The 26810-nt window shown below is 40.4% G+C and overlaps 1 protein-coding gene across 1 annotated transcript; it reads right to left on the reverse strand.

The window, feature by feature from the left end:
* Positions 1 to 482: 482 nt before the first annotated feature.
* Positions 483 to 17822, reverse strand: cyp26b1 (cytochrome P450, family 26, subfamily b, polypeptide 1). The gene is made up of 7 exons (XM_079811165.1): positions 17583 to 17822; positions 16947 to 17340; positions 8849 to 9073; positions 5973 to 6248; positions 5680 to 5835; positions 3417 to 3698; positions 483 to 2648 (listed from the first exon to the last, which is right to left on the reverse strand). The coding sequence occupies exons 2-7, from the start codon at positions 17148 to 17150 to the stop codon at positions 2256 to 2258; spliced, it is 1536 nt and encodes a 511-aa protein (XP_079667291.1). The 5' UTR covers positions 17151 to 17340; positions 17583 to 17822; the 3' UTR covers positions 483 to 2255.
* Between the last annotated feature and the right edge of the window lie 8988 nt (positions 17823 to 26810).

Raw genomic sequence — 26810 nt, forward strand, 5'->3', positions numbered from 1 at the left:
AGGCAGCTCTTTGATGTGTATGCTGGTCAACACATCTGGCGTCTATTGAATAAAGCTGTTGTTTGTTGAATTGTCTGCAGTGTGCATGTGTGTCTCCATATCACTACTGTAAGTATTGGTGGAAACTTGAGGATGTATGTGGTCACTTTTCAGTGTATAGTTTTGTTACTTCATCGTATATTTACCGTGTATATATACAAACACAAAGGTCTGAGCATCAAGAATCAACACATCAAAAAAAAGGGAGAACATCAAAGAGATCAGCTTTCTTTTTCCTTCACAGAATATGACTGCAAACATCAAAGGGGTATACTGTGGTTCCTAGGTGATGTAAAACAGACTTGCATGTGGTTAACAATTAAAATATTTGGCCATCATTTTAGAAATCATGTTCAAAACACATCCAGATACCCTTGAGACTAAGTGGCAAAGGAAGTTGTTAATGTTGTTAAGCAGAATGAAGCGAGATCATAGGACTGAATGATTGATTTTCACATTATAGTTTATTACAATTGTTTATAAAATTACCAAGTACATTTAAGAATCACTGTAACAAAAAAGAAGGGGAAAACATTCATATTTGAACTAAGTGAAATGTGGATTTGTAAAAAGGAATAAAATATATGTACAGACAAACTCAACAATCAGAACATGTAGTAAAATGGCACTCAAAATAAACATACCTCGCAAGTGCTTCTGTTTATTAATATTAACTAAATGCAATGATAATAATGATAACCAAAAATTATAATTATTACAATAACATAAAACCATATTAACATTTAAACACAGTGTACAATATAGTTTAACTGAAATCCATATCATTCTAAATAGAACAGTATTTACCAACAGACTTTACTTATACTAGAACTCTATTCTGAAATATAACAAAAATAGCACTTAAAATAAGATTTATTACAATAATAATATTAATAGCAAGAATATTAGGATATTAGACAATGCAAATATGCTTTACCCATGGCTTTCTAATAGGTGAAATTCCTCTTGCACTCACAACATTTGCTTAGAAATAGCAAAACTGTAGCTTGAAGGTAGCGATCTACTCTCTGTTAGAAAATGGTACACTGAAAGCAGCAGACGTTATTTTATTCATCCATTCATTAGTTCGTTTAAAAAAAAGATCAGTGGCATATTTTCTCAAAGAAAAGTCCTTTTCATGGCCTGTAGAGGAAGTGAAAGAAGAACCCGCACTGGGTCGCTCGTTTCAACCAGAGTCCTATTGCCTCTCACTCAAACTCCTTTAAAGTCCCTTCAGAGGCGTCTCAAGAAAGAGGTTTATGGAGTGAATGACTGATGATTGTCCACTCCGTTCCACCATAATCTACTGTATGTTCAGTATAATTTCCTCATATATTGATGTGGAGCAGCAGAGGTCAGTTGGCACTCTGCTCCATCATATAAATAAAAAGCGACTCCCAAAGCAGCATATACGACAGTTTACGACAGACTTTTTAATCTTTGCTTTTTTTCATAAATGTCTTCAGATATAAAATTTGCAGCAGGAATGAGTCCCTCATTCCCTCTATAGCTTGTTTTGAGAGCCTGCACAGGTTCATTTTCTCTCATAGTCTCTGTCTAGTTATATATCTCTCTTCGTCTCTCGCCTCCTTTTCACGCTCTCTTAAAAAGAATATTATGAATTGTCTCTTATGTACAGAGCATGTATAACAAGTACTGGGTTAGTCTGAAAGCTCCTTCTGTACTGCTAACACACCTGAGTAAATTACACAGTCCTCCCATTCATTCTAGTTTACACTGCCTACGCTAACTGCTAATACCTTAGCTGAATAACAACCTGTCCACGCACGCAAACAGGGACACGCACACATTTGCACGAGAAAACATACCGTGTATTTACACACACACACACACACATACTGTATATACATATAAATGAACTCACCATCCAGACACTCACACAAAACTACTCATTTCAAACGATTTCAAGACTGATTCCTCCAGAGCCGTCCTGCGCTGGTTAAAGCAGAACTGGCCATACCCTGTGAAATCTACATCGGCTTATATGACTGTTCCTTTAACCCTCCGGAGCTGTCTTCTTTTCTGAAACCTTCCTCTTGTGCTCTCCTGATGTAGCAATACGTTCAGTTAAATTTATATATTTATGATATACTTCTTTACAAATGATAGACTATACATTTTTGGCAAATGAGAGTCTTTTACAGAACTTCAGGTGACAGCTTAAAATATGAAGTCTGTTGCTTCTCCTCAGTCTGTCACACGGTGGCATCCAGCATGTCATTCGGCTTGGCCATGATCTGGTTCTGGTTGGAGTCGAGGCCGAAGAATTTTACACGAAGGCCATCGGTGGGGTGTACCACGGGGACCGAAATCAAGCGTGGGAATGTCCGCGTGGCCAGCTCGAAGCGACTGCCTCCAGCCAGCTCCACGGCCAGGAGTTTGAGGAAAAGAGTGGCCAGCTGCTTGCCGAGGCAGGAGCGAACGCCGCCACCAAAGGGCAGGTAGTGGAAGCGGCCCTCGCGATCCTCACTACGCTCTGGGCTGAACCGGTCTGGGTCGAAGGCCTCCACGTCCTTGAACACAGCTGAGGTGTCGTGGGTGTCGCGGATGCTGTACATGACACTCCAACCTTTAGGTACCTGTACACCCTGAGAGACAGACAAAACGTAGGTTATAAGCAGTGTTGTTATTGTTAACTAAAACTACAACTATTGAATTTTTTATATATATATATACATATATATATATATATATATATTACACACATATTAGTATTGTCAAACTTCTGTGTATAATTATTATGTATATATACATACACACAAATGAATGTATATATTTAAGAAAAAAAAATTGTATTTTTATATATATATATATATATATATATACACTGTATATATATATATATATACATAATTATACACAGTACACACATATTATGTAAACGTGATTAATCATTTGACAGCACTAATATACTGTATATATATATTCACAAACTTTTTTGATGCAATTACTTGAAATTAATCAATTTGACAGCACTAATAAATACTATAATAGTTTAAAAATAATACTAAAATAACAATGGTTAGAATGATAAAAATAGAGCATTGATTAGATAAACAACAATACAACATTTTAAAAGCATTGTTCACCCAAAAAAGTAAATTCTGACATCAATTACTCATCCTCATGTCGTTCTAAACCTGTATGACGACTTCTCTGATATTTTAAAGAACGCTGTGATCCAAACAACACTGGACTTTCATTGTATGTTCCCAAACCACTGAGACATTTTTCAAAAGATTTTTTTTTGTGTTTCCCACTGAAGAAAGTCATACATGTTTGGAAAGACATATGGATAAATGATGAGAGAATTTTTTTGGGGGGGTAAAAGTAGCTGCAAATCCACAACAACTCACATCCAGCTCAAAGGTCTGCGTTGCAATGCGATAACCTCCGGACACGGGGGCAAAGAGACGCAGGACCTCTTTGATCACGCAGTCCAGGTACTTGAGGCTAACGATGCTGTCCAAGCGCAGTTCACCCTGGCACAGACAACCATCATGCAGCAGGCCGCAACTCCGCAGCTCCTCGCGCAGCTTCTCCAGCACCGGAGGGTGTTTCAACAGTTGCATGATCAGAGACGTGCTGGCGCTGGCTGTTGTGGCAAAAGCAGCGAAGATCAGTTCAATTGTGGACTCCTGAGGAAGAAAGAGGGAAGTTGATGTAACTCAACTCAATGACACTGATATTTGGACATTATTAGAAGATATTTGACTCCTCTGGCACATTGACATCTGTTACTGATGATTTGTGTTTGATTCCTGTTGTAAAATTTTGCAGAAACTACAATAAGCACTAATTAGGAGTTTATTGAGGGAAAACTCCTAGTTAATAGTGAATGCGTGTTCCTTAATCTAAAGTGTTACTATATATATATATACAGTATATATAATATTGTCTCTAGTCATGCAGCTACTTCACCGCAGTCTGACTTTTCTGAATTCTTAGGATGGAGCTTCTTTATTTCTTTTCTTTCCTTCGCTCTTCTTTTTTCTTTGAGGTTTGGCAGCCATCTTACACAGGTTTCTTTTTCTCTCTCTCCCTCCCTTTTTTAACTGCTTGCCAGTGAGTTGGTGTTGACAGGCCTGGGAGCCACTCCTGCCGCCACTGTCTGAGGAGACTACACATGTACCTTAGAAAAGAAAAACGCTAAAAACTCTGAGCAGAGTGGAATAACCAGGCAACAATAGCCTACAGGGAAGCATTTATTGACTATTAACTGTGTCATTAAATGTCTCTCGTCCTGGTTTGGGAATGACACAAGAGAACTGAGCAGGAGAGAGAGACGAAAAATACAGAGAGCAGTCAGTGGGTAAAGTGTGCTGTCAGAGAGTCACTGTTGGCCTCTCAAAATCAAAGTGTTGACTTCCTTTTTTGCTTTACTATGTAATCAAGTAATCACAAGTTGACCTCACACTGAAAACAAAATCATCTGGTGCAAAGAAAATGATCAGTAGAAAAATACTGTGTGGTGAAATCCATTAACAGTATTATGGATATGTAATCTATAGCATTAAATAGACATGAAAACTCAAATTGTCATGAAATGCGTCTCTGTTTGGTGATATAATATCTCTGTTTTAGAAGGACAGGACATTGTGTCAAAGAAGTCCACTATAATGCAGACTAGGCAGCTACTCTTTTTCAGTATCTAGTGACTTGCCTTGCTTTCTAGTGCCTACCTAGGCTGCTACCTTCTGAGAAAGCATTCTGAAACTCTTTAGTGACTGATTTGTAACACCCTACAACCATTGCACTACAACCATTTTAACAGTCGCTCACACAAATAGCGTTCAGTAGGCAAAGTGTACAAGAGGAGCTCAAATTTGACTCTAATGGAATTTGACATTAGTATGCTGCTAAGCTAATGACAAAAAACATCAACAATCTGAGGTTGCAGTATCATAATGCTGAACATTTATAATCAACATTTCTCTCGTTTCACAGTAATTGATTATTGATGAGAATTGATGAGTTGTTTTCACTGCTTGTTTTAAATTTTCTGATTTGTAGTAATTTTGTTGATTACAGTTTGAAACAGCCTTCTCAAAGGAAAGTGTGCATATGAGGCCCTAAAATTATGTTTTGGGGAAAAAGCTGAAGTGTTTCGGTAGCTATTTTTCTATCCAAAGTTGTAGATTTAACTTTGGAATATTGCATAAAACGTTTGCGAATACAGCAGCGTTTCCATCCCATGTGTTCAAGAGAGCAAAATCGTCACTTTGCGGAAATTGCTGCAAAAAATGACTGCAATCGAGGAAGCCACTGTGGCTGTTTTTTCCTTCATCTAAAAGTGTGCAGACGAAACACCACCATGTTGGCTTGCGTATGGTTGCCTGGAGTTTGGGAATGTGATCATGTGAGACGCTTCGGCTGAGTGAATTGATCCAAAACATTCACATGAGTTTTTTTTGTTGCGCATCGAGGGATTTATTTGGTAAATGTGTTTCCATTGTAGTTTATGTGCATGTCTTCTTATCGGATTAAAAAAATGTATCTGCCTCAAATGAGCCAATACGTTTTTTAAGCGTATTTTTAGAATTTATGCTCATCTTTCCTTTTCCCAAAACGCACATAAAACTAGGTGGATGGAAACATAGCTAATGGTGCTTCGCTCACCTTCAGCTCCTGCATCGTAAGCTCTGTGTTGTTCTCTTTGGCGCTTTCTAGAAGCACATCAAGAGCATCGGTGTAATCTTTCCCCTGTGCGTGGAGTGGTTTCTCTCTGATGGCTTTTTCTATGCTTTTCTGGAGTGAGTCTCTTGCACGAATACCCTGGAAACACACACAAAACAAGTTCATTAGTTGAAGTGTATTAGTACTGATCTATCGCTGTGTGCCTAATACACAGAGACAATCTAATCCATTCCTCAATTTTCAAGTGACTTAGACAATACATATTGACCATTTACCTTCCTATAACCACTAAACGGCAAGTCGATGGGAAGGCTAAAAACATTCTCCACAAAATCCTGGAAAGTGTGGAAAAGACAGCGCATCTCCTCTTCAGCGACTCGGAAGCCCAGGAGCACACGCACCGCCATGTGGAAGGAGAGCCGCTGGGACTCACGGTACACGTTGATGGGCTCAGGATTGGAGCTCCACACCCGCAGGTTTTCCTGTATGACCAGCTGGATCTTGGGCAAGTAGCTCTCCAGAGCCTCATGGCTGAAGACTTTAGCAAAGATCTGAGAAACACAATTGAAAGTGAGGTCAGTCTGCTGTTTTGCCAAATGTGATAGAGAACAAATATGACATGATAAATAGTTTTGCAATCAGTTGTTGTTTTTATAACATTATAGGTATATAAGTCCCGTTTTAGATCTGATCTGGATCTGATCATAAGAAGGATGGATTTTACCAAAGATACTTAGACAATGATCTAATTGGCCCAAGGGAGCAATGGAAGCAATCTGCTTCCAAAAACATGCAGGTTTATGATCCTGTCCAGATATGTGACACTAGCTCTAAACATTTGCTTTTGACTCAGGCTTACGAACCTACATTGTTGAACTACACCTCCCATAATGCAGCTGGTCCATGAATCACATCACCTGTCACAAAACAGCACATCTGTGCTCTACAGGCAAGAAATGTCAAGAAAATATTATCCTGAAGCCACAGTCGAGACTTAAAGGCCAAGCTTATTTGTCTAATAGTATGAAGCATGAAACATTCTCATTAATCCTGAAGTCCTCACTATTTTTGACCTTCTCATACTCTTAACTGCCACTCACCTACCTCCACCTCTCTCTCAGAATATCTGAGAGAGTTTCCCTCTGCATCAGCAGTGAGGGTGAAAGGCGAAGGTAAGATTTTCCTGGCTGCGGCAGCGCATTTCTAATGTGCCTCAGTTGTGCTGGTTTGTTTAGTGAAATAACATCCATGTTCCACGACTAACAATAGCACTTTTTATATGCCATCTCATTCCAAATTCCTCGTCTCCGCCCCGCTTTTTTCCAGTAGTAAAGGGAAGGGGGCGGAGACTTGTGTGTCCTCCTCCTGTCTCTCCTCACGTCTGACTTTCTCTTGCCAAGGTCCATTTCTCCATGTCTCCTTTCTGTGCTGTTCTTCTCAGACACACTTATTCATCTCTAACTCTAACAATTAACTTGCTATGTATCATTTAGTTATTAAAATCCTATTTCACCTATTTACACTTGGTCCTTCCCCCTTTATATAAAACCTCCAGTGATCTGTCCATGCCACTATACATTACTAACATCTCTTCTGGTACGTCATAGCGACTACATAGTGGCTACAAGCATGTTTGCCTCACACATCTCTCTTAGCTACTACCCATACACTAATATAGAAATACTACACCATATTTATACTGCTTATTGGTTAGGGATTTTTTGAAGGTTACTATTTTCCTATTGCGATTCTTTGCGTAGTAGACAGACGTCAGTCAAGCTCCACTAATGCCAGTCCCCATTATACAGGATTTAGAACACTACTGGAAAAAAAACAGCCGCCTGTCTTCATTACAAAACGTGACTTCTTGTACTGCACTTTCCACACACATACACACACAGCCTTTTAAAACTCCCCCACCCTAATAATTTCCATATGTCTTAAATTATATGAAACTGCTCAAAGCTGCTGCTTTGACCAGAATGTAAAGACCTCTTTATTCTCTCCCCCAAACCATTCACTTTCTTTACACTTCTCTCTACTTTTCCAATCTCTCTCTCTTTTCTCTCTCTCTCTCTCTGCCCCGCTGACTAAAACAAAATCTCTCATTCACAGGGAGAGCACTTTGTGTAAGCAGGTGAGTGCAGAATTAAGATCCTGTGCCCTCTACTGGCCAACCTAATAAATTCAATCCCTTACCAAATTCACTGCTTGATAGGTCTTCTGCTCTGTCTGATTTGGTAGTATCTAATATTACTCCGTCAACTGTTCTGCATCTTGTTAGTGACACAAAGCCTGTTTAACGTCAAATATAAGGTGTCATATTCTAGGAAATTATATCACTAGCTACATCCGGAGCTCTTTGAGCCATTTGGATCCTATGCTTGCACTCAGTATCTTTCTCTTCAAAGAGGCGTTTTACAGTGAATACTAGAACGGGACGTCCCAGAGGACTTTGGGACAGAACATGGCTTGTTGATGAAAGTACCCATCCAGTCAAAAATATAGACTCCAGAATCTCCAGAGAGGTTGGAAAACAAATGAAAATACACTTATGACATTAGTGTGCAAAGCGGGACATTGGAACCTGGTTGGAGGGGGTCCATAAGGCGGTCTTTGTCCGTCTGAAGCAGGCTGACTAATTAGCAGTCATTAGGGAGTTTGCATGAGGCCCTGGACCTGGAGGATTAACCAGACTGATTACACCCCGCTGACCCTTCAATGGAACAGGTGTGTGGGGTGAAACTCAAGCCTCCAAGTGACTGAAGAGGACCTGGGTCTACAAAAAAGCCATTTTGTCCCAGAACAATGGGTTGGGTTTGAGGAGAAGCTAGTTATGAGCGTAATCCTCCATGTGGTCATTGTGAGCAGACTGTTATGCGTAACAGAGGGGCAAGGCATTGTGGGTATCTGTCTCCAAATCTGGACCTATGGATGGTAGACTTTTGGCAGAGATTTCTATTTGACGTTCTATCTAGTTTCTTTCAGTCCATCTCTCGTTCTTACTCTCTGTTTTGTCCTTTCACTAATTCAAAACATTTCCATTGGCAAGGCAGGGAAATGGAGCACACAAAAACCATCCATTATGAGATAAGGATGGTTCCCACACATAATAAAACTACATTTGAGTAGTAAGCAGCTGAATATGGACCTTTCTCCTTTTGCGGTGGATGTCTCCTATAGAGTTGGCCAGACTGTTGGGACCCAGTAGAGTGCTGGTGCTTTGAGGCCAGTCCACAGTGACCAGGCTGTGCTCTCCCATCAGAACCTTACGCACGTTCTCTGCCCCCGTCACCCGGATCAGCGGCCGCCCGAGCAGGTGGGTCTTGAATACGTTCCCATACTTCTGCCTCCTTGATGCATGGAAACCTGCACCCTGAAAAAGAGAAGCAGATGGAAAAAGAAGAAAAGACATTAGCTGCACATATTCATAGGCAATGAACAGTGGAGCAGACAGATATCAAGAGTATAAATTACCTTTTAATTCATTTTAAGACAATACTGTTCAGTACTGGACAATATTGTTAATATTATGATTTTTTTTTTGTTAAAAAATAATGAAAAAGATGGTGTCACCAGCATACCCAAAACATTGTCACTGCACTTTTTCTGCCAAACACAGCTGTCCGTTTTCTATCACAAACTGAAAAGCATTTTTACCTCTATGAATCCAATTGAATGATTAACCTTTAGCCTAGTAATAACTCTTAAAATTGAACACAACACTGCAGGCTAAGGGGATTCCGTCTGAATATTACAGATTTAATGAGGTGTTAGGGCTAATAGGTATTTGGAATGAAGGGTGTTAGCCTTGTGGGATTAGCCCTCTTGTTTGTTTTTGTATTGTAAGGGCATATGGGTCCCGTTCACAGCATTCTTTATACAGTTGGGTTAGCTTTAGCTAAGAAAGGGCTCAGGCTTAGCCTTCAGGATCAGAGAAAAGTGATCTAATGAGTATATGAGCGCAGCCATTAGCTCTGAGATGTTGCCATGTCTGAATGTGCTAATCATCAAGGAATCCAGTACATATACTGCAAACTTTCACCTTTGATCCATTAACCTCTACAGTTTAAGAACAAGCAGAGTGATTCCCCCACACATCTGAATGGGACGTTTAAGTGTTACAGCAAAACACTTCAGGCTTTCTCAGGGCAGGAGACATGAACCTGAATGGCATCTCATGCCCAAGTGTAACCATAACATCCGCCTGACTGAAATGTTACAACGTTGCAACATTGATGCTGTATGTATATAATGAAATGCATTATTTTACACAATACTAAAGTAAAACTAATCTATAGTCATTATGCACATTCATCTTCAGTTCAGTTACAAACATGATACAAACTCTTACAGCTTTGGAGTGAGTTGCTCCATATAAGTTATAACACACACAGTAATTGTCTCTAGCCCTCAAGACTTCTACTGAGCACATAAAGACGGCCTGTAACCTCTCAGCCTCACACACACATACTGACCCCATGGCAGGAAGTGGCAGTAGAGCTGTTTGCTCCCCTTGCCACCCTTCCCCCTCCCCTTACCAAATTTTGTGACCATTTTCATCAAGCACACTCCAACACTCGCACTCTTATTTTCATGGATAAATTTAGCAGCATGCAAGGGTTTTTTTCCTGTTTGGCTGAGAGAAACTAGTCTGATACACCACCTCAGCATGCTATGCATGCTTCTGTGTGTTAATGCCTGTTCAGTCCAACTATGAAACGAATAGCTAACAAGGGTATTCAAACCAAAAACACTAAAACAACTGACATGGGGTTAAACAACAAGTAAATTCATTCCAGTAGCTATCACAGAGGAAAAAAGATTAGAGTTAATGCAAGAATCCAGTTAGCCTCTGCTGGTAGATGTCGTAACTACACCATTTTGCAAGCAAAAGGCATCTTTCTGCTTTCTACATTAATGGCCATTCAAAAGTAGCTGTGTGTATTCTGATGGGGTTTTTTTTTTTTTTTTTACCATTGACAGATTTCCATATGGAGGGCTTTTATGACATTTAACATTCAGATGATAATATTACTTATGTTCAGAACTGAGAACCCATAGGCAAAGATGGTGAAATACAAACTGCATATTTCCGGGAGGTTTTATACCCTCTTCAGAATATATGTATGGACAGAGAAGCTCATGTCACACTCACTTTCCCACCATTTCCTGGTCTCAAATTTAAGGGACAAGCCCTGTGCATATTGCTGGTTGAACTCTGAGGGCAAGCACTTCCCAACATACTTCCTGTGTGCCATCAGTCAGTAACCAATCTCTTTTGAGATGGGCAAATAAGCATTCCACCCCTTTTTGTTTATTTGTGGTCTGAGGCTGGGTTTCTCACTTCTATATATATATAAACAAATAAACAGATTAGTTCATGAATGATGTCTTGGCCTTTTTTGTCTTTGGAACTATTTTATAACATTTGCAGGCAAATAATAAAGAGCCTACATTTATGTGCATCATCTGAAATGCATTGCATTCAAATTATTTTTTCCAAACGTCTAATAACGCACAAAACGTCTGTCAGATGTCATCCTAGCATCTGACAGCGGACGCTTGAGTTCTCCGTTTTCACTTTACTTGCTTGATCTTACTCATGCTCTTATGCTCTCTGCTCACCTTTGACCTTGGCTGACTTACTCAGCTAACACCTCCATATTGTCAGAGGCCTTAAATGACAACCTTAGCTCATGACTGGCTGTCGTGACTGCTAATGTCTTATGATCCGCACATCCCCCGCTAAAATCCTATAACAAATTATCGGTTAATTAAATAGTGAGATTATAAAATCAAACTAACAAGATATATGCACACTGAGGTTAGACAAGGTCAGACAAAAGGGGATTAAGTCTCCCTTGTTCAACTGCCAAAGTTGAACCAGACCTGGCTGAACATGTGGGAGAAAATATGGCTGTAAATTCTGCAGTAGTGGACAACTTAAACCATATTTCACACTTTCACACTTCTCTTTCTCAGTTTTCACAATTTTTCCAGCAAATGACTGTTTTGGGTTTTATAGTTTTGGCGGGATTATATCTTATACAAAGCCTTTTTTGGTTCCTCATCAGTAAGAGGTGAAAGAATTCCAGATTCTAGAGTCATAACCGACCAATCGTAACAATCGGAAAAACAAGTTTTAGACAGTAAGAAACGGTTTTAGGTTGTTTTTCTAAAACAGTATGACCGGAGTTTCCCCCAAAGAAACTCTGACCATGGCCAAACAGACACATGGCATCCCGGGACCTCGCCAGGTGTTAGACAGGGGGCACAGCCGCTGCATGAACAGTGTGTGGGGTGAGAGAAATAGTCGCTGGCCAGCTCACAGCCAGGCTATACTTAAAGACACTGAGGATTTCACATATCAGGTGAGTGTGAGGGCAAGAGGTAATGCTGACATGAACAACCACATGCACACACACACATCCAAAAGCAATGCAGGGGAAGAGGGGGGAAAATAAATGCAGTATCTTTCACCACATGGTGAGAACTGAGTGTGTGTGATGATGGATGATTGTGTGTATGTATGTGTGTGCTCACCTCTCAGCAGTGGGACCATTCAGTATGAGAAAGAGAAAGAAGCCGTTTTCAACCTGACAGACCCAGGACAAGGCCGTCTTTCACACATGCCCAACATAAGGGCACTGGCTAACTCTCTCTCTCTCTCTCTCTCTCTCTTTCTCTCTCTGTTGATTTCTGTGTATAAACACATTTATGCACAAGTGAACTTGTAATTTGTATTATATTATGTTTGTTTATGGTCTTTGTTCTGTCATATTTCCCCTTCAGACGATTTCTATTTTGACGGCATGTGTAACCTGTGTGAACTTGGTGTGTTTGATCATTCTAGGAACAAGAACATTCATTTTAAACACCACATGCTGTCATCCCTACAAGGCCAGGGCCTTTTTTCCACCTCTCCAGGAGTAGTGAAACTGTGCAATGTATGGTCACACACTACATCACCAAAAACACATATACATGTACATTTCTCACATCTACATGTGTGTATTTACACATGTAGGGGCCAACGGTTCCCTCTTAAACAAGTGTACACAGAAGGGCAGCCAGAAAGGATCCAGTCCTGACCTGTGTAGTACAAGTGAAAAGTACAAAAGACAGAACGAAGGTGGGAAAAGGTCATGGTTTTCTTACTTGGAAGTGATTGACAGTGAGGTGAGCGTAAGAAAATGTGATTAGAATGGTTTAATGGTCGCAGTCTACTTTATAGAAAAGTGACTGGGCGGGCTGGAAATAGCAGAACAGGTCGTGAGGCAAAATGTGGAGACAAACGCGCTGGGCTTGGCCGCGCAGATGTCATTTGGCTAGAAGGTGAGAAATGTCCTCCCTCATTTCACAAGGCCACAGAAGCTCAGACGTGCAGAGAACGAAAATAAAACAAAAAACCCAAAAGGGTCACTGACGCACAAAATCTCCACACACCCTGGAAAAGCAATGAGGTAATAATCTGCAGCTTGCTTGCACGTTGCTGTCAAACGCACGAATGTGCTCGGTGCGTCCGTCCACTTCTGCACGCATGCACGGTTACAGTCACTTTGTTGCTCCGAGCTCGTTTTCATACAAACCAAGTGAAATCGGCTGTCACTCAAATTAAAGCCTGTTTGTTTTGAGCCAAGTCAGATTGGGTTCAAGAACTCCGTTAGAGGTTGAGGTTAGATGATCTTCGGCGATAAGACCCAAAAGCTTTCCACAGTCATTTGGACCGCGAAACACATGTTAAACGTCACTTGAAGACGATAATGGGCTCTTGGGAGGAGAACATCTGTGTCAGAAGCTCATGCAGCCGCATAGTTTTTATCCTTATAATGTATTTAAAGCCTTAGAATCTGAATGAAATAGACAATAGAACAAATAACAGATGCTTGTATTTCAAAACATTTGAACAAATCAGATGTGTTTACGTGTGTTCAGTTATGTGATCTTTGACCTCACACAAAACATGCCTGTTCTATGCCTCTGGCGGTGAACGGGTTAACTCGCCACGTTCAATAGTTTCTTTTATTTTGAAAAGAAATTTATCAGATATTTTACAAGGGGGCGCAATAAAGAGGACCGCTTTTTTCCACTGGCCCATTCCACACAGAGTGCGCAGGACTAAAAATACAAATTTCTGTGTAAATTGGACACCAGTCGAGCCTCCTTCTACATAAATGTAGCCTTTGTGTGCCAGTGGAAATGTTATACAAATGACCCCTTTATTAAAATCACAAAAAACCCTTTTAATTATATTTATTCAGATCAGCGACGGTTGACCTAAACACAGGGGGTGCTACGCGAGGGACTGGGGGGGTGCAATTTCATACGCAGTTTGAATCCCCCCGATGTGTTTCTTCAGCGTACGACCGCCATAAAGAAAGACGAGAAGAAAAGAAAGATAGATGGAGCAGGGGGATTCGAAAAGTGTACGGCAAGTTTTGCTTGGCACATCGTTTTGCTCCGTGCTCTTTATTTCTATCATTCATTATTCTGACCCTTGTCCTCAGATCCTTCTGTATATATGCATGTGTGTGTGTGTGTGTGTGTGTGTGTGTGTATGTATATGTCTGCATGGCTTAGTCTGGGAGCTGCTGTGTTTATTGGTTCAGAGCGGCAGGTAACTGCGCGGGGGGAGTTCTCCGTGCGTTGACCCACAGTCACAGCGTAAATAAAGATAATATGTCCATTTACTGAAATAGCCCGTTGGAATCTCTCAGGATGTGTGCATTGGCCCGTCTCCATTGGGGTATAGACAGCATTTCTGCAAAGAGAGGGCGGGGAGAGCGAGCAGAAGCAGTAGGACTTGAGGTCCCATTATTTGGCCATCAGTCACCCTTGGGTGTACCCGCCAAAGAGGGTGTGCTTGGAGACACATGACTATGCATAAAGGATATGGGATATGTGAATTTCCGGCAATACTGTTGGAATCAGCAATCGGCACCAGAGAGAAATGATTTAGCTTAATGCCGAACGAACGGCAAAGCCCACGAGACAATTAAGCGCAAAGAACCTAAATGTGGCGAGCTGAGAGAATGGGCTCCCCTTTGACCTGGAAACACTTTGTGGAGAGAGATTATGGTTGTTCAGTGCAGTGTGAGCGCTCACCCCGGGGACCCCCTTTTCTTCTCTTTTCTATCCCCTACCTTCCTCCTCCTCCCACTACTGCTGCCAAGCCCCCTCCGCTTTCACCCCCCGTCCCCTGTTCCTAAAGACAAGAGGCTGTTTGAGGGGTTGGTGGTGCGTTCCAGAGGTGAAAAAGGGGCCACACCGCACTGGTGCCAGTCATGCCCGTTTCATGCTCGCTAATCCCGACAAACCCCAGGAGAGAGCCAGAAAGCGAGAGAGAGGGGATGCTGGAAGACTGTTCCTAAATCCCCCAGGTCTGTATAGGCCATGCTCTCTGGAATTCTGATCAGAGCCCCAAGCCATGTAGTCTTTGTCCCAGGGTGAGGGTGTGTTTTTGACCCCCTGGTGGGCGGCTTTATTGCCACCCAGACTGGAGCGATTTGGGTCAAGGTGGAGACGTGGGGTAGGGGTAGGGGTAAGGGAGGGTTGCCCACTGGGTGAACTGTGCAATATCAAGGAGTTATTGCTACAATTGAAAACCCATGCATATTTAATTAAGGAATTCATAGTTATCATATCTTGTTGTTCAATCGGAACTCACCATAATTGATGAACCCACAAAAAAGTGGCCCTGGCATTGTCATGGTTAAGTTTATGCTCAATTTCAGCCAAAACTTGGAGCACAGTTGAGAAGGGGACAAAGAAAAAGTTCTGACCAGATATTTTTTGTGGTCAACTGAAAAAATTCATACACAGACAAAATACAAAATCATTTCATAATTCATAATGGCAGACACGCCGCAAGAGTATGCATAACAAAAAAACGAAACTCCTTTGAGTCCATAAATCTATGTCAATCACAGATTTGACCCACTTATGGTTCAGCTGCTGCTTCGCGAAGTCTTAAGGAGACAGAGAGATATATGGACCACAGAAGGGACTAACCGACAAAGTCTTGGATGTTTTGATATACACAGACAGTGTAAAAGCAGTGCATGCATTCAGAAACACAATAAAGAGAGATATCAACAAGTCAGACTCACAGTCCTGCATGCCTTGAACTATAGAAATAAGGAATAACACAAGTTTGCCACAAATGGACCAGTCCAATTTGGCTATCGATTTTAAATGTATAACTCTGAGACGCAGTCAAGCCTGTTTGTTTTTGTAGAGAGCCTGCCAACTGCACGGAAATTCTCTTCTGGGTTTCCAGCAAGTTTGGAGAATCTATTCCTGACCAGAGAATTTGATCTGTACACCACTCAGACCAGGACATTCCTCCTCATTGAATCTCAGCAAATCTCAGTTTAAAGCAGCCCACTCCAGCTACTGCAAGCCAATGGTCCAGAAACATCTCAGTGCGCACCACGGATTTAATATAGAAAGACATTTATTCATCATTTTTACTTTCTTTGTTTTTACAGCTTAGGGTCGTCTAATAAACTACTTTAAAACACACACACACACATTATCGCCACTGGGCTGATTTTTAGATCCCCTCCATACTGTATGCGCACTCCGCGCTCTCTGGGTATTATGACAGAACGGCACGGCATCATTCACAACACGCGGGCTCTTCTAGAGTAACCGGCGCGCGTAATTACACAGAAGCTCAATGAAAACGCGACACTACCTGCCCTCGCAATCAATCTCATCCCGCGCGCCCAGGACAGTTTATGCGCGCTTTGATAAGCGGGGCTCAGTAGCTGTGTTCTCGCGCGCATCGGAAGCCAAGGACTACAATATTTCTGGAACGGAGCGCGACTTTCTTGGCAGCTGCAAACAGGTTGTTCCACGTGGATTGAGAACTGGCTGTATGAAACAAAAACTGACGGCTTTCTAAAACAGACAGCTTATTAACACCATGGAAATATGGCACGGATGAAATTGCACACGTGGGAATAACTAACCTGCAGGCTGTTCTCGTTTTAACGCGCAATATTACGCACGAGCACACACTAACTAACCTGCAGGCTGTTCTCGTTTTAACGCGCAATATTACGCACGAGCACACACGTGCGAAAAGCATTAGTGGACGTTATCCTACTCTTTATGTGTCTTTAACAATCCAGTTACCTACATGGAAACTATATGCACTGGTGAACGCACGAACCCGCGGTGTGCGTGCGGCAGCAAGGCGACTGGAAACTTGGAAAGACACAAGGAGATGGAGCTCTTACCTGAAAGAACCAGTGGCATGTTTCTCCAATGATGGGGAACCCCATGGAGCCCTTGGGCATGGGCAGCTTGCAGCTCTTGTCCCGTGTTGCGGTCCATCTCAGCTGCCAGAGCTGCTGGGACACGGCCAGAAGAAGTGCCATGGACACTAAACACGCAGCCAGCGTCGCCAGCGCCGAGACCAGGTCAAAACTCTCGAAGAGCATGGCTGTGAACGTCCGGGGCTGCTTTCAAATATCTCTTTGGAGTGATGAGCACTACAGTGGTTAAGCCTTCTCAGGTTCTCAGGAGTATATGAGTGACTTGCTGTGTTAGATATGATTTGCTGTTACAATTATTCTCAAAGGCAAAAATTGTTGAGCAGATTCTCTCACCAAAAGGCAACGCAACAAAGTTCTGTAATGAATACAATTAAGTGTTTAATTAACAGAATGCTGGATGTTACAAATCGATCTTAAATGTTTGTATATCATTTTAAATTTTGCAAATCGCTGTCCAATATTGTCTGAATTTGAAATGTACAATTTCAAAATGTAAATTTGGAGTGAACTTGTCAAACTTGAGTTGGAAATTTTGTTTTAATTTTCAAACTCTTTTAGTTACTTTCTGAAAAAAGAATAATATTTAAAATATCTTACAGGAAAACTCGATATAATCTCTTTAAATGCACTCAATTTCAAGTAATGGTCATAAGGAAGACGCAGAAATAAATGAAAGAAATAATCCTCCGAAGTTTGATGCCTATGAGCAGTAAAATCTTCAGATGACTGTAGTGCGTCTCGCTAGCCCTTTTTCTGATGCGGTTTCACGCTCTACCTCTCTCTTGCGCTCTAGCTCTCTCTCTCTTCACATACAGTTTCTCAATGTGAGTTCGAGTCGCACAGCGAGCTTCCAATGTGTGTTTATATAGCGGAGGCAGTGAGGCGGCATTCGGCCAGGGTGCAAGCGGCTCCCCCCTTACCCCACCCCACCGAACTGAGGCGGGGTGAAAAGTGAACGGGCCGGGCGCTGGAGCGTGCGGGACCTGGAAGAGAGCCCAAAGAGAGAGAGAGAGAGAGAGAGAGAGAGAGAGAGAGAGAGAGAGATGAGAGAGAGAGAGAGAGAGAGAGAGAGAGAGAGAGAGAGAGAGAGAGAGAGAGAGAGAGAGAGAGAGAGAGAGAGAGAGAGAGAGAGAGAGAGAGAGATCACCTGCCGCTCGCGGAATATGGTTAGCCTATATCATACGCGCTTAATCATGCGCTCACACCTTGATTATGCAGCATGGAATTAAACCCGGGGTTCTAAAAAAAAAATAAGTTAAACAAAAAAAAGTTACCTGATCTTATACGGATTCAGTAGCCTACCACACCATAGACATGTTTTATGACTTCAAATGTCTTGACTGTTCAGATGCGCATCTGTAGTGCGCGATAATAGTTCAGTGAATATTTATATTCATACACAGTGATTCATATATTGACTCATTCATTCGTTATTTGTTTTCTTTCTATCTATAACTCTCAAGTGTCTGGTTTTATTCAATGAACACCACATTGTCAACGTTTTTTAAATAATTTCTATGAAAATTAGGAAATTCTCGGGGCGAGGACCTGTTAACCCTAATAGCGGTCTTTTGGCGCACACATTTAACTAATCTTTACAAAATGATATTGTTAATTATAAACGCAAAGTGTTGATGTTGCCAACTGTTGCTATCTATCTATCTATCTATCTATCTATCTATCTATCTATCTATCTATCTATCTATCTATCTATCTATCTATCTATCTATCTATCTATCTATCTATCTATCTATCTATCTATCTATCTATCTATCTATCTATCTATCTGTCTGTCTGTCTGTCTGTCTGTCTGTCTGTCTAATATGTCAAATAAATGCCCCTGCCTGTGTTGAACAGACACTGCTAAAACCAGAGCACCGATCAGTGACCGATTTGTGTGGGTGTCATCTATTACAGCTGGGAGGTGGTTTCAGTTACGGTCACCTTATGATCACAATCACAATCAAGGGCAGTTATGTAATGATTCTCAGCATATGAGACGACCATTGCAGAGCTCCAGCTGTTTCGCTCACCCTCTTAACGTCTGCTTCCCCGGGGCGCGCGCTTGATGATGCGCAGGATGAGACAGACAGCGGGACAGGCAGAGACGAAAGATGCTCGATATATGATATTCTGTTGACGTGTTTGAAACGCCTCAAGTCTCATACTATTCAAAAGAACGCATTTAAATAATAGTAAGTTATTTAACGAACTTTTGGTTTAAAAGATGAATGCGAAGAGGTCGAGAGAGCGCGTGTTTATAGCCTACATTAAAACCATCCATTCATTTCGTCTATGTTTGAAATAGCGCGACCTCTGCAAGCTTGCGCATTCTCTTTTACTTTTGTAAAAATCTTTTTTCTAAGCCAGAGTAAACCTGTCCCGAGTTTGCACTGTGAAAGGCAAGGGATTTCTGTCTTTAATGATATTTTCCTAAGACATTCTTTCGCGCACGCTGTCTGCCGCTGTCAAACAACTGGATGCGTCTTTCAACTACACACTGCCGCCTGGCGGAGACAGAGGGAACTTCTGATTCCAGCGCATGCTGTCATACATCTAGCGTGTAGGTGATAGGTGTTATTTACCATGTTTTCATAGTGGGATGAAAATAAGATGGAAATATTGCCTTTTGAATATCAAATAAAATGAACTATTATTACAGCATATTACTGTAAAAGCGCTTTTCTTCGCTCAAGCTTTATCATTTTACCACAGGTGTAGTTCTGAAGAAAATCATTTGTATCTATTAAACTACATAACTCTGATACATAGTTAATATTGTGTGTTTCACTGTTTCTCCCAGGAAATATGTGCTTAATGGGCACAGCCTTGCAGCTTAGAGTAAGCAAGTTCACATCTTGATGAACTCATGTTTGATGTGAGAGAATTAGCAGTGACGCAAGGTCCTGAGGGGGCTGGAATTACCAGATTTATTCCAGAAGCCTATTAAAGCGGATGGGTTGAAGGTGCTGGATGATTCATGAAATAATTTTGCTTTTTTTTTGCTAGTTGCTAGTTATTGGAAAATAATTTTCAGAGGAAGAGGAAGAGGAAGTTTTTAATTAAAGTTTACGTAGACAACCATTTTTTTCTTTGGAAAAATATCCAACAATGATTTATCTTTATTTTTTAAAATAAGACCAGGAATATGCATTTAGAAAGTAAATAGGAAAAATGTTGACTTTAAAGCTTGAAACTAAACTTATCACAATTGAAGTATGAAGGAACATGTTTATAATTTTAGCTTGCAAATTAAAATTAATCAGTCCAGCTCTATTATACTTTTTTTTCAAAGAAATTTTAAATTTAAGTTTTAATTTAATCCAGACATATTCACCATGTTGTCATTATCACGTGACCTACCAGCTTCAGTTGCGTCACTACCATTCACAAATCCTCTCCTGTGGCCTCGTGGGATAGTAAAGTGTCCATCATACAGGGATTGATTTTCTGATCATATTTTTTTTCCAGGCACATTTGACCAATTCCAAACCACAGTAATCCTAATAACTACTATTCATTTAGTATTTAATAATGTATAAGTGATATATAATTGTTCATGAAGGCTGGAAATGAAAATCACCTTATATTCAGGTGTGCAGAATTATTAGGCATGTTTTCTTTTACAGATAAATTGAGCCAAAAAAGAGATTTAACTCAGACTGAAAAGTCAAAAAGTATTAAATGCCCATGAGAAGGATGCAATACTAATGCAATACTAGACATTGCAGTTAAGGCATGACCATTGGACAGTGAAATGCTCGTTGGGTCAGCAGGATCTGACAAAAACAGGTGGTGAAGAAAAGACACCTGTTAACCGCAAAAGAATTAAGAATTAAGGTGAAGAATTAAGGGTGAAACCATCAGGAACCCTTTAGTCTCCAGCGCCACCATTTTCCAGAGCTGCAACCTACCTGGAGTCTCCAGAAGTGCAAGGTGTCAGGATCTCAGAGACTTCAGTTAGGTAAAGAATCCTAAAAAATGACCCCCACTAGATAAGAATCACAAGCTGAAGTGTTGTAAAATACATGAAGCCTGCTTTTTTACAGGCTTTATAGGTTTTATAGGTTGAGAATGACTCTTGAAGGACCAGCACCACATCCTCTAGTACCACTGTTTGAAGAATTCATCTTCCAGAATCTGGCAGTACGTTTTGGGAGTTCATTTTAGTCCATCCTGAAGTCCGTTTTGCAGAGATGGACTAAAAATGAACTCCCAAAACGTACTGCCAGATTCTGGAAGATGAATTCTTCAAACAGTGGTACTAGAGGATGTGGTGCTGGTCCTTCAAGAGTCACTCTCAACCTATCTGTCCATAAAGCCTATAAAAAAACCTTCTTCATGTATTTTACAACACTTCAGCTTGTGATTCTTATCTAGTGGGGGTCATTTTTTAGGATTCTTTACCTAACTGAAGTCTCTGAGATCCTGACACCTTGCACTTCTGGAGACTCCAGGTAGGTTGCAGCTCTGGAAAATGGTGGCGCTGGAGACTAAAGGGTTCCTGATGGTTTCACCCTTAATTCTTCACCTTAATTCTTAATTCTTTTGCGGTTAACAGGTGTCTTTTCTCCGCCACATGTTTTTGTCTGACCCTGCTGACCCAACGAGCATTTCACTGTCCAATGGTCATGCCTTAACTGCAATGTCTAGTATTGCATTAGTATTGCATCCTTCTCATGGGCATTTAATACTTTTTGACTTTTCAGTCTGAGTTAAATCTCTTTTTTGGCTCAATTTATCTGTAAAAGAAAACATGCCTAATAATTCTGCACACCTGCATATAAGGTGATTTTCATTTACAGCCTTCATGAACAATTATATATCACTTATACATTATTAAATACTAAATCAATAGTAGTTATTAGGATTACTGTGGTTTGGAATTGGTCAAATGTGCCTGGAAAAAAAATATGATCAGAAAATCAACGTGCCTAATAATTCTGCACTCCCTGTATGCACACTGCAGAATCTTGCAGAAGTAGTAGGTCATCTGGGTACTTTTTACCTACTCTTTCATGAATACTATGAATTCAGACATATTTATTTTGTCACTATACTGTTTTTTGTCTACTATATAGTAAGTACACTGTTTTAGAAGCAACCTTGCTCTCTTCTTTTCTATTTGCGCTGTTGATTTGTGACAGAAATCATTATTTACTGTCCTCTAGTGGACTTGCAATCAGAACCACCAACAAAAAGCCTCTGAATATAGGTTGAAATACACCAGACTTGTTGAACTAAACTTATCACAATTAAAGCGTGAAGGAACACCTATCAAATAATAGATGCGTTTATGATTTTTAGTTTGCGATTTAAACACCAGGTCTATAACATGAATCTGATACTCCATGACCCTGAGACCTTGTGACACAGCATTATGCCCTTGTATAAGCATTATATAATTCAAAGTAGGCTTACATACGTATATACACACCATCATCAATGTTAGACCAAAGCTCTTAAATAACAAAAACAACGCTAACACCTTTTCCAACTGAGGTCACAGGGGGAGATCATGTTATATACCTACGAAAGTCATACACACAAACTTGTACTATCTGAGGATTCTACATTATACAATTTTCACTTCTGGTTCTACAGGAAGTGCATAAAGGACGCACCGAGGAGCACGTTCTGTCAGTGTAACATGACTCACCAGTGCTACTTATACACAAAGAATCCATTATGAGTTGACTAACGGTGATGAAGCTGAAGGAAATGACAGTGGAAATAAGGGTACAGTGACTAATCGGCATTAGGGCCACACACACACACGATTAAAGGATAAATCAAACCCACACGTTTTCAAATCATTTACAAATAAAACCGTTAAAGGGAATGTTTCCACAGACACATATCCCAGAAATAATTACTAATAATCCACTTTTCCATAAAGCCATTAACATTGCTCATACCTATTTACCAATATAAACAATTCTTGAGAAAACCAAGCTCTGATGAATCATTGGACAACGACTGAGCATTATCAGCTGTCACTGCAGAGCTCATGATCCCTCAAATCGAGTTATATATGACAGATACTAGATAGTAGGTAGATTGTTATCTGAAAATCATCAGCATATCCCAATTCACTTTGATTACACAGACCACAGCCGGAATATAAGGGTCACCGGGAGGTCTGATGGCTTTCAGCCGCTAATCTGGTTTGCATTACAGCTAGTGGATGCAGTTTAGCCACAACAGTTTACAGTACATTACCTGATAGAGGATGAATCATTGTGTTTTGCCTATAAAAATCAAGCCAGGTCATTTCCACTGTTTCCAAAGCCCATTTAAGACCTTGTAGCATGTATAAATGTAACCAAACCTCATCAAACCGTGGCCCTGGAACCAATAGAACATTAGCAAGGGCTTAAAGAGACCAGGTGAATCAGAGTGTAAGAGAACAAGCGAGTTCCCCTGGCGTTGTCACTCAATGAAATCGTCTGTTAATCCTGTTCTTTCCCTTCCGTTAGTGAGAAGAGGCACATGGCATCTCTCTTTTAATGGGACGGACAGAGGGATCATCATCACAGTCAGACCAAGATACGCAACTGAGGGCAACTGAGAATGTCAGTCCAATTGTATAGTAAATGGATTAGCTTGGATTAAGGGTTACAGAAATTTTACACTGTGGTTTCCATAAAAGCCTGCTCATAGACACTCATCTGGACAGAAGTACTAAACCAATTTATTCAGGCAGAGCCCCTTAGCATACAGATGGCATTTAGACATAGCTTTATATAAAGTGAAAATTGATTTTAAATTCAAATGTAGCATTCACAATGTAACAGTGATGAGCTCATCATATTTGCATGCTGAAATGCTAGCTCTTTTTTGTATATATATATATATATTTTGTACTTGCACAATTGATTCATGACAGAAATCATTATTTACTGTCCTCTAGTGAACTTGCTATCAGAAGAACATCACCAACAAAGAGCTTCTGAATAAATGTTATAATACACTATGAATTTCACATTTCACTACATGAAAGTCAGAGCCAGTCGGCAGATTTTGGGCTGTCGGAAATGGCAGATTTAAATGAAAATAGCGTAGTTTATGACAGGCACAGACCCAGTGTTTTAGTATTAGTATTAGACTTCCATCCAGTCAGAGGATATCAAACATGTTTGGTATTTTGTGCTGATTTTAAAACAAAATGTATTTTAATTTGTCATGTCTCTTTTAGCAATGAGGCACATGTGTGTTTATGGTGTACGGAATTACTTGAAAATCTGCAAGTGTGTGATCCTCAGTTGTTTAGTGTATGATGCCGTTTTGTTTTGTTTTTTGTATGAGACCTAGTGTTATAAAATCTGTTTCGATTTTAAAAGTCATGTAGTGTATTCAAGTGTTAAAGCATGACTGATCATAGTACAAGACAAAAAATGGGAACAACTGAACAGGATAATTCTGAGTAAAGGCCAAAAGTGGTATAGGTTAACTAAAAATGAATATTCTGTCATCATTTACTCACCCTTGTCACATGAAACCCATATGCCTTTCTTTTGTCTGTGGAGAACAAAAAAGTCGTTGTCACTCTTTACAAAAATAAAGCAAAAAATCATAAATGTGGTCCATACAACTTGTGCACTATATTTAAAACTTAAACTGATAATATTCACTTCTAGTGTACTATTACACTGTATTGCTTCAGAATGTAACTTGGAATATACAGTAGAGCATGAGTTATATGGACAAAATGTTTGACACTTTTATGGTTTTAATAGCATTGTACAATAATTGTAATAAATGTCTTGCTTATGCAGCAGCGTAGAGTCTGTCAGAACGAATCAATGAACTCAGTAAAGAGGTTAACGATTTATTTTGGTGTCCTGGTGTCAACTGAGTAAACACAATTAGGCACAAAAGCCAGAGAATCATAAAGACACATGGACCCAGATCTCTGTGCAACATAACAGGAACTGCACATAAAAATCTTGAAACCAAAAATCGCTGGGGATAAAAACTATTGGAACATGTTTGTTACACAACTGCAAAATCATAAGTCACAAGTTCAGTTCAAAAGGACATGTGTGCCCCACTCTAACTCAAAACCAAGGTTGCCTTTAGGTCCATCTGGGGTCAATTCAACAACAAAATGCAGAAAGTGTGTTTCAAATTAACACTGTCAAACTGTTTCTCATGTCCTTCTGTCACCCTGAGTCTGTTTTGGGGATGCTGAGTTACTTTGTTCTTTGCCCTCTAAAATGAATTTGAAAACGTGAATGTATAATTTGAAGCCAGCTTGTTAAAGACGGTATGAAAAGGAAGTTGGGATTGTCTTTTCTTCCTCATTGTGACGTACACCGATCATCAGGCATAACATTATGAAGTGAATAACACTGACTATCTCTTCATCACGGCACCTGTTAGTGGGTGGGATATATTAGGCAGCAAGTGAACATTTTGTCCTGGAAGTTGATGTGTTAGAAGCAGGAAAAGTGGGCATGAGTAAGGATTTGAGCGAGTTTGACAAGGGCCAAATTGTGATGGCTAGAGCATCTCTAAAACTGCAGCTCTTTTGGGGTGTTTCCGGTCTGCAGTGGTCAGAATCTATCAAAAGTGGTCCAAGGAAGGAACAGTGGTGAACCGGCGACAGGGTCATGGGCGGCCAAGGCTCATTGATGCACGTGGGGAGTGAAGGCTGGCCCGTGTGGTCCGATCAAACAGATGAGCTACTGTAGCTCAAATTGTTCAAGAAGTTAATGCTGGTTCTGATAGAAAGGTGTCAGAATACACAGTGCATCACAGTTTGGTGATCATGCTGACCCCTATCCACCGCCAAAATCGCCAAAAATGGGCATGTGAACATCAGAACTGATCTCAATCCAATCAAGCATCTGTGGGATGTGCTGAACAAACAAGTCCGATTCATGGAGACCCCACCTCGCAACTTACAGGACTTAAAGGATCTGCGACTAACATCTTCAGGGGTCTAGTGGAGTCCTTGCCTCAACAGGTCAGGCCTGTTGGAGGGGAAGTTATTTTGATTAAAGATAATGAGGGTACATATAATGCAATATTTCATAAATAAATAAAAAAAAGAAAAAGGAAAAAAGTAAGAATATCCTATTTTGATTTCATGGGGGCTTTAAAGCTGGCCTGGTAGTTTGCTTTGGGAGAAGTTGGCTAACACATACTTAAATAAGAGTAAATCTTAAACACAGTGGTGGATGTGCCTGAGGCTCAAATGGAAATTGGGAAAATGGTTTATATGTAAAATGTTGAAAAGATTCCAGAATCGGATTTTGGGTCAGGGTGAGATCTGTGCATGAAGTTTTTTTGGTCTCCTATCTGAGATCAAATCTAATACCAGAGAATTGCATAATTTTCTGTTTAGGTTCTGGTGTAGCAGGAAGTCTTACTCAAGGTGACGTCTTCTAAGAGTTTCCAAGGGAGAAGCAGTCCATATGCCAGGAGTAGAGGCGCAATGATTTACTGATGAAAGTTAAAAGACAAGGTAAAATGAGGTGGTTACAAGCAAGTATGTTAAAGGTTACACGAGAAAGAGAAATTTACAGTAATAAAAAAAATTTAAAACCTGGCAGCTGTGGTTAAAAAAAAAAATTTACTTGTATGAGAATTTTCTCTTTTCAGTGATCGCTCAGTGAAAGCTGCTTCCATTAGTCTGAATCAAAGGCTATCGATCACCAACCGTAAGCTATTTCATCAGAAATGTCACATTTTGTGACAGTGTAATACTAGAGAACAATCCACAATACCTGCTAAACTTGAAAGTGGTGTAAGTTGTAAGTTCTTTTTCTTGTTAATGATTATTGGCCTACACGCTGATATTAGCAATTCTTTGACAAG

Source organism: Gobio gobio, assembly GCF_949357685.1.
Source record: "Gobio gobio genome assembly, chromosome: 2".
Lineage (NCBI taxonomy): Eukaryota > Metazoa > Chordata > Actinopteri > Cypriniformes > Gobionidae > Gobio > Gobio gobio.